Source organism: Lepidochelys kempii, chromosome 6, assembly GCF_965140285.1.
Source record: "Lepidochelys kempii isolate rLepKem1 chromosome 6, rLepKem1.hap1, whole genome shotgun sequence".
NCBI classification, from domain to species: Eukaryota; Metazoa; Chordata; order Testudines; family Cheloniidae; genus Lepidochelys; species Lepidochelys kempii.
In genome coordinates, this window is record NC_136385.1 from 128,021,703 (window position 1) to 128,038,070 (window position 16,368).

Sequence of the window (16,368 nt, forward strand, 5' to 3'; positions counted from 1 at the left end):
GTTTTGCTGCTATGGCACTTGATCAGATGAAATGCTATAATTTTACTCAGCCACATAGAAATCTTCTTTGTGAATTGTGTGCTGCTCTTGTGAAATTTGATGGAAATTGGGCAGGCGCTCTTGGGTTTTCTGTGTGTAGATAAATAGGTGACATGAATGGTGTAGGTGTGCAATGTTTTACATATTTATGGTGTTTGTGTCCTGAGTGGGGTTCTGCAGCCTGTCCAGCATGATCAGGATAGGTCTCTCTCTAAGCATTTGCTCATCTGCATGCATGAAGTACTGTCAGGCACAGGTCCTTAATTTTGACTCTACGAATTTCATGTTGAAAACCACATTTCTTGTTCCACTCCTGAAGTTTCAGAATACCAGGTTGCATGCTGGGCCTTGTGTAAGTATTTATTCTGTATGGACTACAGAGAAATCTGAAAAAATTGACCCTCAAAGCTCGCCTGGCTATTGCTTGCACTCTCTGTTGCCTTCCCCTTGGTGGGCAAAGCTAGCCTGAAAATGGCAATTTTCCTATGAAGTAGAAGCATTATTTTTGGCTTTTGGCATGTCCCAAGTACCTGCCTAACCTACTCACAAGAAGGATGCATGTATAAAATATACAGGGTGTTGAAAGTAAAACAAAGCCAAACCAGAAATGAAGAACATTAGCTATTAAGTTTGGCTCTTATTGCTCAGGGAGGTTTGCAATTTACCAAAGCAAAACTGCAAGGCTGTTAAGTGGTCAACCTGTCCTGTTCCTGACACTGAAAGCTAAACCTGCTCAGAGTAAAATGTTGTATTGGAACACACACACACTCTAAACAACATGTATCCTTGGGCCGCCTTTTGAAGAGTCCTTGAACACGCCGTTCTTGTATCCCAGCTTTAGTTCATGAGATTCAGAACCTCTGTTATTTCCCACATTCTTCAACCTGCAGTCTACGGATTCTGCCTTTCTACATCAGGCTTAGAGATGGCTTCTATTTATGTCAAATGTGTTTAGTATTAGTCTGATACTGAATACTTGAGAGAGTCCTGGGACCAACATGTCTACAACATTCCAAACACTGAGTACTTGCTTACTACTTCTCTTTGTCTCCTTACTAGCAGTTTTTCTTGAAGTACTAAGATACATGGTTAATGTAGATGTTGTTAAACAAAGTAGATAAAACCATAAGCCAAACTACATTTCTTTTTTCCGATTAACTTCTTACAAAATTTTGTGTGTACATACGTACAACAGAAATAACCAACATAACAAACTGTACATAAACTTCTCATAATGTGTTAACCATTTGCTACCTAACCATAACTATGCTTGTAGTATTTCATTATATATAATATGAATGGTTAAAATATAAATTAATTATTTGTATTACACGGTTTACAAACAATTTGTTTATAAAAGTTCAGTTAGTTTTAAATCTTATTATGCCTTATTCTTATTTTATGTACAGAAAAACTGAAGGGGGTGGGGAAAGGAAATCATTAGAATAAAATAAAAAAACAGAAGCAAACTTCAGAGGAGGGAAGGAAACGGGCAGAGAAGAGTGGAAGGCAGGGGACAGGCATTTAGTAGGATTATTCAGATATTTCCAGGAAAGCATCTTGTAGCTCTCAGAACATTTTGTGAGTATTGCTGTTAGAAATACAGTTCTTTCCAAGCGGAACAACATTCCTAAGGGAAGATCTTCTCTTTTTACAGATCAGTCAGATGAATTCACTTGAGCATGAATTGGAAACCATCAATTTGGAAAATGAAGGGCTAAGAAAAAAGCAAGTCAAACTGGATGAACAACTAATGGAGGTACCTTTCAATAAATGTTAACGTTATTGACTAGAGAAGAAATGGGAGCAGTATCTCATGGTATCTGTAGATGATGTATTTAAAGATATTTCCCTGGTCTCAGTAGGATAGGAATATGATACATTTAATGTGCAAACTTAAACTGATAAGGCTGGCCAGGTAGAAGTCTCTTGCAAATGTCCAGTCACATCCTCATTAATCAAGGAATTATGCTGCATAACAGATGTGCTTCGACAAAGGGGGATGTTTGTCAGAATTTGTGAGAAGAAACTACAGCTACTTCAGGGTCATGATCAAATGGAAGACAAAGGGGCAGATTTTTTATATCCAAAGATAAGAGTAAGACTCTCAATGTCTCTCTCCAAACCTTATTTAGCAACATTAGAATGCAAATATCATTTTAAGGAGTTGTTGACTATAAGTGTATAAAACTGCTCACTTGTATCCTCTTACAGCTTAATGACAATGCATGTTAATTTTGAAAACTTGCTTTCTAACAACCAAATATCAGACAAATTTACTTGTCCTGCTGGAAAACAGTAACTTTCCGGGAGTCTTATTCTAAATTCCTCCTGCTCCCTTCAAGAGCCAGTAACACAAGATAGCTCATGTGAACAAAGAAAAGGAAAAAAAAAAAATGGCCTATCCTCCAACTTATTAGTCTGCCTAATTTATTTATGTGCTTGAAACAACCCTCCCAGAGGGTGCTTGCGTAGCAAGATATATTATAAAAGACTTTAAAAAGTGCCTAGATAATGAGCTAGAAATAGGCCCCAAGTAGACCATCAGAAAACACTAATTCAGTCGCGTAACTTAAAATATTACAATAACATCTCCATAAGAAGAGATAATTAGTGGTTGACAGGATGTCCAAAATACTGTTGTTTTTATATATGCTCAAAAAAATTAAATTTTCCATTCCATGTAAGACAATTGAAATCATGGGAACCCAGATATACTGTTAGACTGGACTGTTAATGCTTTTAGCTGTTTCTTTACCATACATGGAAATGCATTCTCTTGTAAAACTTTATCTAGTAACATACAAGATTTTTCTGTCCTCTTTCCTAATCTTTTTCCAACAAGTGTGTATAAAACTCACTTAGCACTTTGCACATCCTAACTACTCTGACTTTCTCTCTTGTGTTTGTTCTCCTTTTGTTTGTGGCTAACCTGTGCCTAGAACTCCGTGGTTGGAACTAGCAGAGAAGGGTGCAGTGCTTTGTCTGAGATAGTGTGTGAAGGTAGAGCAATCGTTTTCAATGTACTACCATAGCACGGAGAAATCTCATTTTGTTTCTTTCTTAAGCTATTCATTGTATTGGGTTTGTAACACTCCATATCTCTAAAGGAGTCACTATTCATTGTAATATAGCTATGACTATATTTAGTTCAAACGCCGTATTGCTTACACAAAAAGATGTGGATGTATCAAGAATGTTCCATCCTGTAGGTCCAGAAATGTGGCATACCTTTCAAAGTCTGTTCCCAAGATTATTTGAAAAGTCATAGCTGATAAACTTTTGAGAAGACTAAACTGGACATCACAAAATGAAAAGTGGCTCTGAAATTTCATTTTTCTTTTTTTCATTTATTAAACGGCAATTTACTTTCTTGAGAGAGTTGGCGATGTCTCTTCATTAACATTGGGTATGTTGCATGCCTTTCACTGAACTGCCGGGCACTTTTAAATGTGTTCTGACTACATGACATCCTTAACCTTTTAAGGGAGTGCAGCTCTGGCTCCTCTTTCCCCAGCAGATTAGCATGGCAAAAGATTATACTTCGTTTTTTTTCTATCTAGATAAACAACGTTTCATTGCCTTTAGTCTCTTGAGATACTGCTAACATCTGTGCTCACGATCTAGATTCCTCCATTAGCAATTACTGTGTTTCATTGTGTCCTATTAACTGAAATGCTTTTATGATAAATCCTGTCAGATCCGCAGAGAATATAGATAGAATTCTTTCTTAGCCTGTATTTTGGAGAAAGGAGGAGATTAGCCTTTGAACACTGTTTATTTGATTCAGGAGAAAGCTCTGATTCTCCTGTAGAAAATAAATACACAGGGCTTGTCTATACTGAGAACACTGTGTAACTTCCTTTTTTCCTGCACCAGAGCAGCCCAAGGCGAAAGCCGTAGCATAGACAGGGCATAGGAGTTCGTACCACTATGGTTCCCAATATAGACACGCCCAAGGAGTAAAACCACAAATATTAGCTGACGCATCCTTCTTAATCACACCACTTGGGAGGGAAGAAGCAAAATCATGTTTGCAGAACTGAAAAACCACAAACACCTTACTCAAGAGACTAGTGCAGGTGTTTTGAGGTGTCAGGTTAATTATACATCCTTGTAAGAAGCTATTGTATATCTAATAGATTAACAGGAATAGAGCCATTTCAATCTTCTTCAGATGCATGTTGGTCTTTTTAAAATCTTAGTATCTTGACTGTGTGGTTTTGTTTCTTTCAAATATCACAAATGATTCTAGATATAAACTAACTTTGCCTGGAATTTTGTTTTAACATTTTTCCAGACATTAACAATTGAATTTAAACATAAATAATCACATGTTGAATTGTGTGGGTATTTAAAAACAAAATAAATTACTTCTAATCTGTAAACTTGTCAGACAACTCCCAGCTGAGATTTCCATGTTTGTAATGTGATCGTGCCAGCAATCACATTGCAGTCTTGCCCTCATCTGAGCAGTGTCATCCCATTGCTTGAAAGCAGTACTTTGTCAGAATGAGAGAGAGAAGTCAGAACCTCTCAGGCCAAGTCCTTGCTAGTTGTTCTGGTAGTATGCCATATTGATTAAGGAAGTGATTCCTGTGGCCTCCCTTCTCCTTCCTCATCCCCCCCAACATATTTATATGCAAAAAGGCCTAGTTTAGGCACTGATATACTGGCATAAAAGTGCTTTGGACAGTATAGCTTAGTTCACTTGGGGAACTGGTATAAATTATAACTGGAAAAGCACTTTTTTGTGGGTATAAGCTGTCTACACAAGGAGGGTTTGCTGGTATAGCTATGCTGGCAAACCTCTTTTAGGACAGACAAGGCATCAGGTTTTGATGGTAAAAAAACCTCTTCAGATTGTTAAACACACCCATATCTGAAGGAACCCCTCCAAGACTCCATTTCTGTACACAGAAGTAGACTTGTTGTTCGACTGATGGCAATCTCTGCCTGTAGCCGGAGGCATCACTTGAGTAACTGAGAATATAAAGGCTTCAGTTTTTCCAGCATTTAGGGGTAAATATAAAAAATGAAGCTTTTGTCACACAAATCTGAATGGGATATAATGAGTAGCATTATATGACTTAAATTCCACATGCACTGAGCTAAAAACATCCTACTCTGTGTTTTCCTTTTGGAAAATGGCTTTTGGCATATTAATGAAATTCCATTAAACTAGAGATGCATCCCCAACCAAAACCACATATCTGAGCACTTCTGAACTTTAGGAAAGCTTTGAATCAGAATGGAGTCAAGCCAATAATTGCACATCTTCCTTTCGCTAAGCCCCTGCTTGGTTGTTTTTGCTGTGCCTTAATACTAAACTTACAGCTGGTGCTGTTAAGATCAAGTTTAAACAAAATTAATACTGAAGTTAAAAATAACCAATGACTCATTTAGGTTTGACAGGCTCTTACCAGTAACTAGCCTAAATTTTAAACTGGGCCCAGGAAAACGTGGATCAACGTTCATATTTCTTTAGACTAAAACACAAACCCGCATGCATTTTTCCTTGTGGAAAATGCACAAAGCTTTGTTAACCTCATGACGTTTTACTGCGGGTAAAAAATAACGCTGTTGCTGAATAGTTAACACAGCGCATGTCTTCGCCATCAGATCAAGTCTGTTTGACTCGGTTATACAGAAAAAGAGCTTGCTGAAGACTTGAAGCTGGTTTCTAGTAGGGTCCTGTAGCATATGCTAGTAAATAGCTACTTACTAAATAGCTCTTTTGGTTGGTCTGAAGTGTAAACATCATCGCTCCTAATGGCTGGTTTTATCTGATTACTCAGATGCTACACTCGAGCTCCAATGTGATGCTTAGCCAATCCCAGCATTCTCGAGAGCTGCAGCAGCTCCAGCAGCAAGGCTGTACTATGGTGCCTAAGGAGCAGTTCCTGCAACTTCAACATCAGCTACAGCAGGCAGAGAGGAGGAGTCAACGACTGCAGGAGGAACTTGAAAATAGACCCTCTGAAACCAACATGCCACAGGTACAACTCTCTTTACTGTGCAGCTTCAGAGTTAGAAAATGTATTTGATTAACCATCCTGTTTTTTCCATTCTGATGTGATCCTTTCTCTGTTTATGCCAGTTCAAAAATAATGGTATCTTCCCAATACAAATATCTGTATAACATGCCCTCATTTTGCATGTCATTTGACTGAGACCATAGCTTAATTGTGCAGTCTTTCTAATTTTCCTGAGTTTTAACCATTCCCATCTAGATATTACTAGCTTTTCTCCTTTTGATTTGACAGTGTACTGTTTTTATTTATATTTTTAATATGTGATCAAGTATGAAACTATACAGTTTTAAAGGTACAGTACCACTATAAATTGCACAAGCATCTGTATCTAAAGCATGCAGAACTAGCAAAGTATATTACTGCCACATGGAGTCCAGGTGTGTCAAATGTTGCCTGACATAATACAGACACTTAACAAACCCACTTCTGAAAGTGTAACTGCAGCTTCTTTATCATCAGGTCATAGGAGGAGACATTCTGGAAGGTGGCGTTATGATAACATTTTTATATCATTGCCATTTCTGAAGGAAAATTCAAAATGTATTTTCAAGACTAAACTGCAGCCACCATTCACATGGGGTGGGATTTTCAATGCAGTTGTCATCCAGTTTCTTTACTATTTGAACATTAAAGCATAACCCAAATGTGTAAGAAGTGTGTTATAGGAGATAATGCAGAAGCACTGGTATGAAATCTGGCATTTCCAGTGTAAACTACAGTTTGGGGAGTTTATCTCTGCCACTTTAAATTGCTTCAGAACCAAAAGAGGTACCCAAAGGACTGGTCTCTGCCTTATATGTAAACCGGAATGTTTGCCTGACTTCCTTTTATGGAGGGAGGTAAAGCTTCAGATAATGTTGATTAAAAAACACTACTGTAAATGCTTCCCCTATATCTCTTAAACACAAAAGCTTCCATTAAAACACAATCTTACACTCAAAGTAGACTAAGCTCTGTAGCATTTTTCTTTAAAACCTTGGGCTTTCAAAAATTGAAAAAAATTAAGTTAGGAAGAGCCTTTGAACATGCTCAGTTTATTTGTGTTTTTATGTAGCAATAGTGTTTTAAGTTTCATGGGGTAAGAAACTTGTTATGCTATCTCTTCGGAATGATTTGAGAAGGTGAGGGGACCCTTCATCATTGTTTACAAGAGTATAAAGGGCATCCTGGGAGAAGGAGTTACAACACAGTGTACTTTTTCAGCATAAAAACAATGAAAATCAATTCATAACTCTATCTTTTGGGGACTCACTCATATGTAGGCTCTTTACAGACTGGGTTGGGGTGAAAGGGATAGCTCTATTGAAAAATTCATACTCCTGCCAAGTGCCATGTACTTCAATGGACTCTTTCAACAAAAATGACAAACCTCTTCGGTGATGCTTTTATTTTTTTTAAGGCATCAAATATTTAAGGATGAGACACATCATCCAAAAGCAGGGAACCTAAAGGCAAGCACAGCAGGATGAATTAAATACAAATGATATAGCATGTAAGGTCTTCTGTCAGGCACTCTGATGACGAAGAAAAGGCAATGTTACCACATGTTAAGGTCTTTGGTTACAAAGAAGAGTGTGAAAGGTAGAGTGTAAGGTTTAGTTTGAAATTTTATTATTTAAAAGCAAACAAAAAAAGGCAGGAAAAAAGCAATCTTATAGCAGCTTCTGCAAGTTAACATACTGTGAACTGTCTTAGAGTAGGTAAGGTTGGTTGTTTTTTTGAAAACAAGAAAAAGTTTTTAATTATTTGAGAGCTCATCAAGCATAAACTAGCTACATGCTATAAACAGTAGTTCTGCAGGTGAATAATGTGTAAATCTTTCCTGTTTATCTCTGCAAGGCCTTGAAAACTGCATTGAATTAGATTTTAAAAATCAATCTAGTTAAACCTGTGCAAATCTCCGTTATAGATGTACTTAAAACCTGTTTATTCCTTTCTTATAGTGATATAGCTTAAGCAAACTAAATTGATATACAAAAAGAGTTACACCAGCTCTACTGCATCTACAATAAGGGTTCACATGGGTTTAACTAGATTGATATTTTAAAATCAATTTTGTTAAAGCAGAGCGCTTTTTCAGTATGGTCAAGGCCTATATCTTTGTCAGCTGCTTCTCGTTCAGCACAAGATAGAACATTCCTTTGTGAAAACACCTTGCTTTTTTTTCTTAGTTGATTCCTAGGGTAAACGTTTAGTTGAAAGCTTATTTACATTTCAATGTTGCCTTTAGCATCTTGAAAACTTGCGTCATATCCCCTCTCCACCGTCATTTCACCAGTGAGTACAACCCCAGATTTTCCATGCTATCTGTATACATTTAACCCATCCAGTCCTGGTGTTACTCCTGCTGCTGCACTCCTACAGAACTCTTCTAGCTCCAAAGCCTTTTTCTAATAAGGAGCCTAAAATTAGGTACAGTAAATATGCATACAAGTAGAGCAATGGTGATAAACTTTGTGTTTGAGTTGTACTGTATGCCCCTTTTCTGTCCCAGTTTTATTTGCTTTTTTGGTTACAGCCATGTTCTGTCCTGGTTCTGTCTCTAATCGCTCTCAAGCTGGTGCCCTTCAAGATCACTGGTTTTTGTACTCATGACTTCAAGTTGTCTAAATTGAAACTCTTGAGCCGTTTGTTAGTCACACTAACCTGTCTAGAACTTTCTGAACTCTAGATCCTTCATCTACATGATTTTTATTTTTTGGCCTTTCTGGATGTTGAGGGCAAACTTTGATACTTTCCTCTGTCACTTATACTACAGACAGAATTGGAAATATTAGCCCCTATAGCAATCCCTGAACTTCTTTCACTTCCTCCTCCATATACAGTAACCCATCACCTAACCAGTTCTTTTTCCGTATGTTTTAGAATCTGCGCTTGTTTAATGCCACGCTTTCTAACATGCACTGATCTGTCCAAAATACTTTAAAAAATTGATTGTCCCTCACTTTATCCCTGTGTGGACACAGTATAAACGCCAAAAAGCTTCCTCCAGATTGTTTTTTGAATTTGAAAAATTTAAACTGCAATTTATTGTAGTGAAACTCCTTTCAGAATACAGTTTTAGCCTAGAGCCAATTTGTGTGTCCCAGATATAGACTCTTTACAAACTAGGTTTATAATGGAAATGCTGAGAACTCTTTCTAATGTAGCTAAATTGGACTACACCCTTCAAGCCGATGCTGCGAGTCTCCCAAAAATATTGAGACTATATACATGTTGTGGCAGCTGTATTTCTCTAACCAGAAGTTTACAGCTTCACTTTTTCTAGTTAGCAACTGCATAAAGTTAATTGACATTCCCCACCCCAAAAAAATTTTCTGACAAAATTGATGTTGGTGAGCCATCCGAAGAGTCCTTACACCTAGAAAACACTTTCTGAATGTCTTCACAATTACATTTGTGTAGTGCTTGTACAAATATTTAGAAAAATGTAATTTGTGATTCTCTGCATGCTGTGTGATGACTGTTGCTTTTGTTTGTTTTGCTTTGCTTGTTTAGGTGGTGGTGGCTTACTTTAATAGCAGTATATGTATTTAAAAAAAAAAAAATCTTGATATCAGGGTGAAGTGTCCCACTTGCCTTCTTTCTCTAGGCCTTGCTACCGGAGCAGCGAGCAGTGCATGCAGATTCCTACAGGAGGATTGGGCACCTCTGAAAGCTTGGCTGCTAATGATCTCATTCCTTACAGTGATAAACTTACTTACACTCAAACTGGCATAAGCTGAGAAATTTGAGGATCAAATTATTCTGTGCTTTTAAAAAAAAAAAAAGCAAGCCTCTACAGTATTATGTTTTTCCTATTTATTTGTGCAGAACCTATTCCGTGAAGAAAATTCACAAGCGGTTGTTTTTAATTTGTTACAAACCCTTTTTATTTATGTTATTTAAATTGTTGACTTGTTCATTGTGGAAAGAAATACACTATTTTTCTCAAACGGTTGTAACTATTTTTATCAAAAGGTACTAATTTTTATATATAAGATTCAAAGAAAATCTGGGTTATTTATATTGAGTTTTGTACAAGATGTATAAACTTTTTAACAGGGAAAGATGACACTTCATGATGTACCTGAGAAATAAAATGTTTTAAATATAATGATGTGTCTCTGTCTTGCTAATGTATCATACTCACTACAGTATTTCAGCTTTTCTAAACAAAAACTTTTGGCCAAAATATTTATATCACTGTTCTCTGATATTGTGGATGGGAACTATTGCATAGTATGTAATAACATGGACCCACATTCTGTCCTCGACTTGAGTGGGAGTTGCACGTACATTTTTAGTAAGAGTTGCATGTGCACACTTGATGAAGGAATTGGGCCTCAAGCATCCACTTCCTGTGTAGTGTTGGATTTAAAAACTTGGACAAAAAAGTAGTATCTGTAAATGACTGAAGTCCATCTTTGAATCACAATTCTTAGTATTCCCACGTTTCCCAGCAGTTACTGTTTTTAAGCTAGACTTCAGCATTATTTTAACAGATGTGTATAAACATTTACAGCATTATAGCCTGGCTCTTGTCTACTTGGAGTACAAGCTGTGTGAAACTTTCTTTTTTTTTTTTAACAAAACTCTGTCCTGACTCACTGAGGTTTACATCTTTTGAATGGACCTGACCTGCTCTGAGTCCATTTCCTCACTTCCTGTAACTTCAGGAGAAGGTTTTATGGATTCATATACTAATCAGGTAAAACGTAGTTTTAATTGGTGTTCTCAAATTCATTTGAACACACAACTCAGAGATAATAAACCAGAGCAAACAAAAAAATAGCTGCAGAGACCTGTATGTTTTGAGAGACAAGTTGGGTGAGGTAATATCTTTTACTGGACCAAGTTCTTTTGGTGAAAGAGGTAAATTTTCAGGCCCCTCAGAGCTTATTTTCAAAAGCTTGACTCTTTCACCAATGGAAGTTGGTCCAGTAAAATATATTACCTCACCGCCTCGTGTGTCTCACATCCTGAGACCACAGCAGCTACAACACCGCATACAGTTATGCTTGTCTAATTATTCACTTCATGCACGAACAGCCAAACAAAAGTATTTACGAACTATGTTTCAGAGTATCTCACTAAACTTAAAAAAAGATAGATGAAAGTATTTTGGCTAGAACTTGTTATGGTAAGTTCTACTTACTGCTAGATTTTAAATCCCTCTGGAAAAGTCCCCAGTCCTACTACATTATATATTGCTTCCTACATGATATGTAATTCTGAAATAGTTTTTAATGATATATAAAATCCCTTCTATTGAGATCCTTCTGGAGCTTCTTCAGGTAAATGTAATTCTATTTGCAATTCCCTCCGTAATGGAATCGATTAATAGAATTTTAAACAAATAAGCAACTATTCTCCTCTGGAAAAAAAATACACCCTCCTCCAGCCTCCCATTAATGCCCCACCCCATGTAAGAAAGTGGCTCGCTTACGGGCCCCTTCAAGGTTCAGTATTTTATCAAAGTGACTCTTGGCTAACACCCACTCAGATGTCTTTGTAGGTAGAAACTGGCATTTAAAGTAACATTGCTTGTATTTCCTTTCCTATGACTGCTAATTACCAAAATGTCTCCAAATACCTTTCTTTGTGATCTGCTGCCTCCTCTTTCCAACTGCTCCAGGAAAATCGCAATGCAGTCTGATTTTTGCAGGCATTCTCATTGCAGTAAATTATTGTGTTTCCCCTGGCTTGTGAGTTACATTGCTGAAGAAAACTGGCAAAAGGAGGCTGATTACTAACATTTCTGAATAACCAGAAGCCTGTAATCTACAGCTATAATAAAGAAAGCAAACTTTGAGGAAGTAGCAAATCCCACCATTTATTTTTAAAGATTGAAGATTGTGGGGATTATTTGAAGTTAAGGAGACACTGTCAAACTTTAAGCCCTAAAGTTTCAGTTTACTAAAAATATTTTACAAAATAAAAATACGTTCATATGATTTTTATTCCCTTGCAGTAGTGAACCCAAACGCAGCAGAACTTTGTCTAGAGCATGAGAACCAAAAGTGAAAACCGTCAGGTCTGATTTTCATTCTCCAGGCTGAGTGAAAAGAAAAAAGTAAATATGAAAGTAAACTAGATTGGTTAAATCTTAATAATCTAAGGTATTGCTACATAGAACTCTAAAAATTATTTTAATGTTGACTGGGTCCCTTTGGAGTAAGTGCATAAATATTTGCCTACACTAACTGCATAACAGCTGTGAGCCCATCTTTTAAAGCAGACTTATCTTGGCCACCAAATCTGTCTCCCAGCCTGGTATCACTTGAGAGAAGACAAATAACAATTGATTTGTCTTTGTGACTTAACTCTCACATAACTGTTCACCTTTTAGGGGGGCCATGCTCAGCTTCTAAAGATGATGGAAGAACGTATGATGGATGTTGAGCAGAAATTGAAGCTTGTGAAGAGGCTTCTCCAAGATAAAGTGAACCAACTGAAAGAACAAGTAAGCCTTACCATTCCTCTCCTGGGATCACACATACCTTGTGTACACAACTTAAGCGAGCAAAGTATGCCAGATTCTACTTTTGTTCAAAGTAGATTGTAAAAGCCCTTTCATGGTTTTGATCTAAAACACCGCACGCTTGACTAAAGATTCTGGGTTGAGCATCCACAATTTGTTGTTAATTGACTGGGAATTATGATTGTTCAGTACCTTGCAAGACCTAAAACTGGGAAACAAACCTCTCCAATTTGGGAGAAGGATCCTAACTGAAGAGTGGTTGTACATGGGGTAAGGGGAAGAACAAGGTACTTTCCCAAAGATTACACTTTGGAGATGTTCCTTCCCAAGGATTTATAGCACATGGCAGGGGAAAAACTTACCCAGACAAACAGCATGTTCTTTGCTCCTGTTTTCCTTTATTAGGATACAAGCGTTTTCTGAATTACCTAAATGTTCATATCTTCTTCCCTGTTGGAAAATATAAAAATGCCCATGAATTCCAGTGAGCTTTTTAGCAGTCTCACTAAATAAATTACACTAACATTCAAGTTTATTTCACAGTTCAGGGGTGAAAAGTGTACAAATAAGATCTCTTATTTGAGATATAATAGATGAGAACTGGCAAATGCAATGCATGTAGATTGGTATATTGAGCATGGATGTGTACTTAACTTTCCTCACCACGTCACAAATGTTGTGTTCCCTTTCAATGCACGTAGGAGTTCACGGTGAGTGAAAATCCATCCCCAAAATAAGATTTTAAGTCTTGTATATGATTTACTTAACTTATATTAATTCTACATTCAGTCAGACAATTTACATTTTGGGGATGTATTATTAAATCAGGTTACTTGTGGGGAAACTGAAAATACTTTCCTTAGTGAATAGTCAACACATTTATTAAAAAATGCAATTTTTTGTTGGCATATTAGATTTAAATAGCTGAGACAATTTGTTCCTACCTCATATTTCCCTCATGACAGAATCTATCCACTCAAAGCTGGAGACAACCGATTTTAATTAAATTTAGTCCCACAGAGGCAGCTTCACTATACAAGTGGATGAACTGCATCTTAAACCCAACAAAGCTTCCAAAGATTCAAAACACAAGTTGCTAGAGGAGTCAAAAAAACTAAGATCTCCCCTTTGTCAGGAGATAAGGTGGTCTCTGGGTTCACTTATTTTAATTTTATTTAATTTTTACTGATCTCTTTTGAGAGGAGCAGGGACTGGTAGACATCTCCAGGAGTGGCAGAGAGGACTTTCTTGAGCAGTGAGTGAGTAGAAGGAAGATAAGAAGACAACTGGTCTCCAGAAAGATTTGAGATATCTGGTAGTGAATTTGCCAGGCAGATTAATATGGCCAAGCATATGGCTAACCATTAAATTCAAGTACATAGTCTTTGGCCAGAAGAGAATCCTGAGCAGACCAAGCTAGTTGTTCAAGTGAACAAGGGATTTGGGACAACAGTGCTGTGGAAGGCCCAGGCAGGAGGAATTATCGTCATTGGTGGGCTCATCCCTGGAGTCACAGTTGCAGCTGGACTCTCCTGTAAAGTGGGAGGCCAACAGATTTTACTTACCCACCCATCAGGGAAATGCAGTACTGACAGACAGGGTCCAGCTGCCCTTACCATAGCCCCAAATCATCCACAACAGAGCTGTTCTCTAAGAAATAAAGACAGAGTACTGGTGTACTTCACTCACTTGTATAGGGGAAGCCTGTAGTCCAGAACTTTCCATCACAGCTGTATCTATGGGACCCAATGGACATGCCTAATTGCAGTAGTCTCCCACTCTGGGCTGATGGGTTCTTGTGTATGAGAATTTACCCAGCCTTAAAGAATGGGGGCATGATTCTACAAACACTTTTATGTACTAGCTGCATAAGCAAGGGTTTGCAGATCTTGATTTGTGGACCCATAATATCTCTCTCATATCTGATCTTCTGCACAAGCTCTTTCCACCTTCAAGATACTAGTAATGCCCATAAACATCAGGAAATGTTTCATTTATAACACGTGAAAATATCCAATTTGGTATATCCTTTTATTGTGGATGATTTCATATAATCATGCACTCCATGAATGCATGGATGAGGGTGCTCACAATAAACTGAACCAGCAGCTTGCCTAAACACAGCACTGCTTTCACTTGTATCTCTTCATACATAAAAAGCTGGGAGTAACTTTTATATATATATTTAGCTTTCCAAGAATACTAAAGCAGATGCAATGGTTAAGGATCTCTATGTTGAGAACGCACAATTGCTGAAAGCTCTGGAGATGACAGAACAGCGACAGAAAACTGCTGAGAAGAAAAACTACTTCTTAGAAGAAAAGATTGCCAACCTCAGTAAAATAGTTAAGAACCTGGCATCACCATCTTTGAATTCTACATCTCAACTAAGGTCATAGCAAAGCCATACATATATTCAAAAGCTCTCTTGCACTTTACTGAAATGTTAAGATTTCAACTTCTCACTGTGCTGCCTTTTTGTATTATAGATGTTCGTTAACAGAGGTCTCAAAGTAGATAGTTTAAAGTTAAAACCTAAACTGGTAGCTGCCAACAAACTTCTGATTGCGTTCCTAAACCACCTTCCTGCCCAGTTTTGTCAAAAACTACCCTATTCAGGATTGTAGAAAAGATTTGGATCTGTGATTCTATGTAACTTAACTTATTGTAACTGCTTTATTTTTAAATATAAACTCTGAATTTATTGTAGTGAATTAATTTGGTAACCCACGCCTATATTGAAACCTAGGTCTAAGGTGAACCTTTGCAACTCAGGTCTCAGTTAAACTTTTAAAACATTCTAAGCCTATGTATAATATTTTAAAGTCTAAACTCAACAGATCATCTGGGTCATCTCTAGATATCATTCTCAGAATAATCCATATTAGGAAACAGACTTCATCTGTTTCCTATATACTGCAAATAGATTCTGGAGTTTCCCTAAAGCAGTATGCTTCAACTGATGCACTAGACGTCTAGCCCAGTTGATCAATGGCTGTTTCTTTCCAGGGTTCAACTTCCCTAGTGGTGGTTAAAACTTGGTAAATAGAATGCTGCCATCTAACTAAACATAGCAGTATCTAATCCTGAAAAATGTCCCATGTGGTGAGTGTGACAATGACTTACACAGCTGCAATTAAACACTCCTTTACAAATATATTAGGGGCCTTAAATTAAAACAGAGGAACAATCTCCAAACAGAAGGTGATGTGGCTTCTACTTGAATATTTTTTAACTAAACAAAGCACTGAGATGTATTTATGGAATAATCCTGTATTGGCAGGAGAATGGAGAAGAGGACCTACATAAACCTTAGTCTGTAATATCTATGGCAATGATCCTGCAATGGGGTCTACTAACATGGACCTCTGATGACCATACATACTTCTATTTGGTGTCAGTCCTGTTGGGACACTCGACCAACAGGTCTCTGCTAGTGGATCCTGCTACAGGATCTGAGTTTGTGACTGTAAGAAGTTATATTTGAGGTCACCTCAGCAACTTGGAATGATAGCATCAGCTAGCTTCCTGCACTACTATAAATACAGAACTTAATGTCTGTGTATGAAGATGACCACTTATTCAAGCTTTAAGAAACCTTGTTTATGAAAAGAATGATAAACCAAACTGTATTATCTAATATGACCAGATAAAAATAGACTTAAGACCATAAGATTTTTAAAATGTTAATGTGAATTTAATACTGGTGAGAGGGGCCAGGATAAGACTGGAAAATGTGTTGTGATTGGCACAGTCTGTATGAGGGCTGAAGGATCAAGGTGAGAGGGGCCAGTTTGGCAGCAGTAGTGGGATTTGAAGGAAGGGTTAAAC

General features: G+C 37.3%; 1 protein-coding gene across 8 annotated transcripts in view; it reads left to right on the plus strand.

The window, feature by feature from the left end:
- The window catches only part of NIN (ninein), a 105,605-nt gene extending 89,672 nt beyond the window's left edge, over window positions 1-15,933 (plus strand). For 4 of the 8 annotated variants that reach the window (XM_073350184.1, XM_073350189.1, XM_073350181.1 and 1 more), the window contains 4 exons: window positions 1,697-1,798; window positions 5,838-6,038; window positions 12,406-12,519; window positions 14,727-15,933. In XM_073350184.1, the coding sequence (XP_073206285.1) occupies window positions 1,697-1,798; window positions 5,838-6,038; window positions 12,406-12,519; window positions 14,727-14,936 (627 nt within the window). In that variant the 3' untranslated portion in view covers window positions 14,937-15,933. Of the gene's footprint in view, window positions 1-1,696; window positions 1,799-2,981; window positions 3,043-5,837; window positions 6,039-9,666; window positions 10,001-12,405; window positions 12,520-14,726 lie in introns of those variants that run through there. The other 4 variants (XM_073350182.2, XM_073350183.2, XM_073350187.1 and 1 more) reach the window with 2 other exon arrangements.
- The last annotated feature ends 435 nt before the right edge of the window (window positions 15,934-16,368 follow it).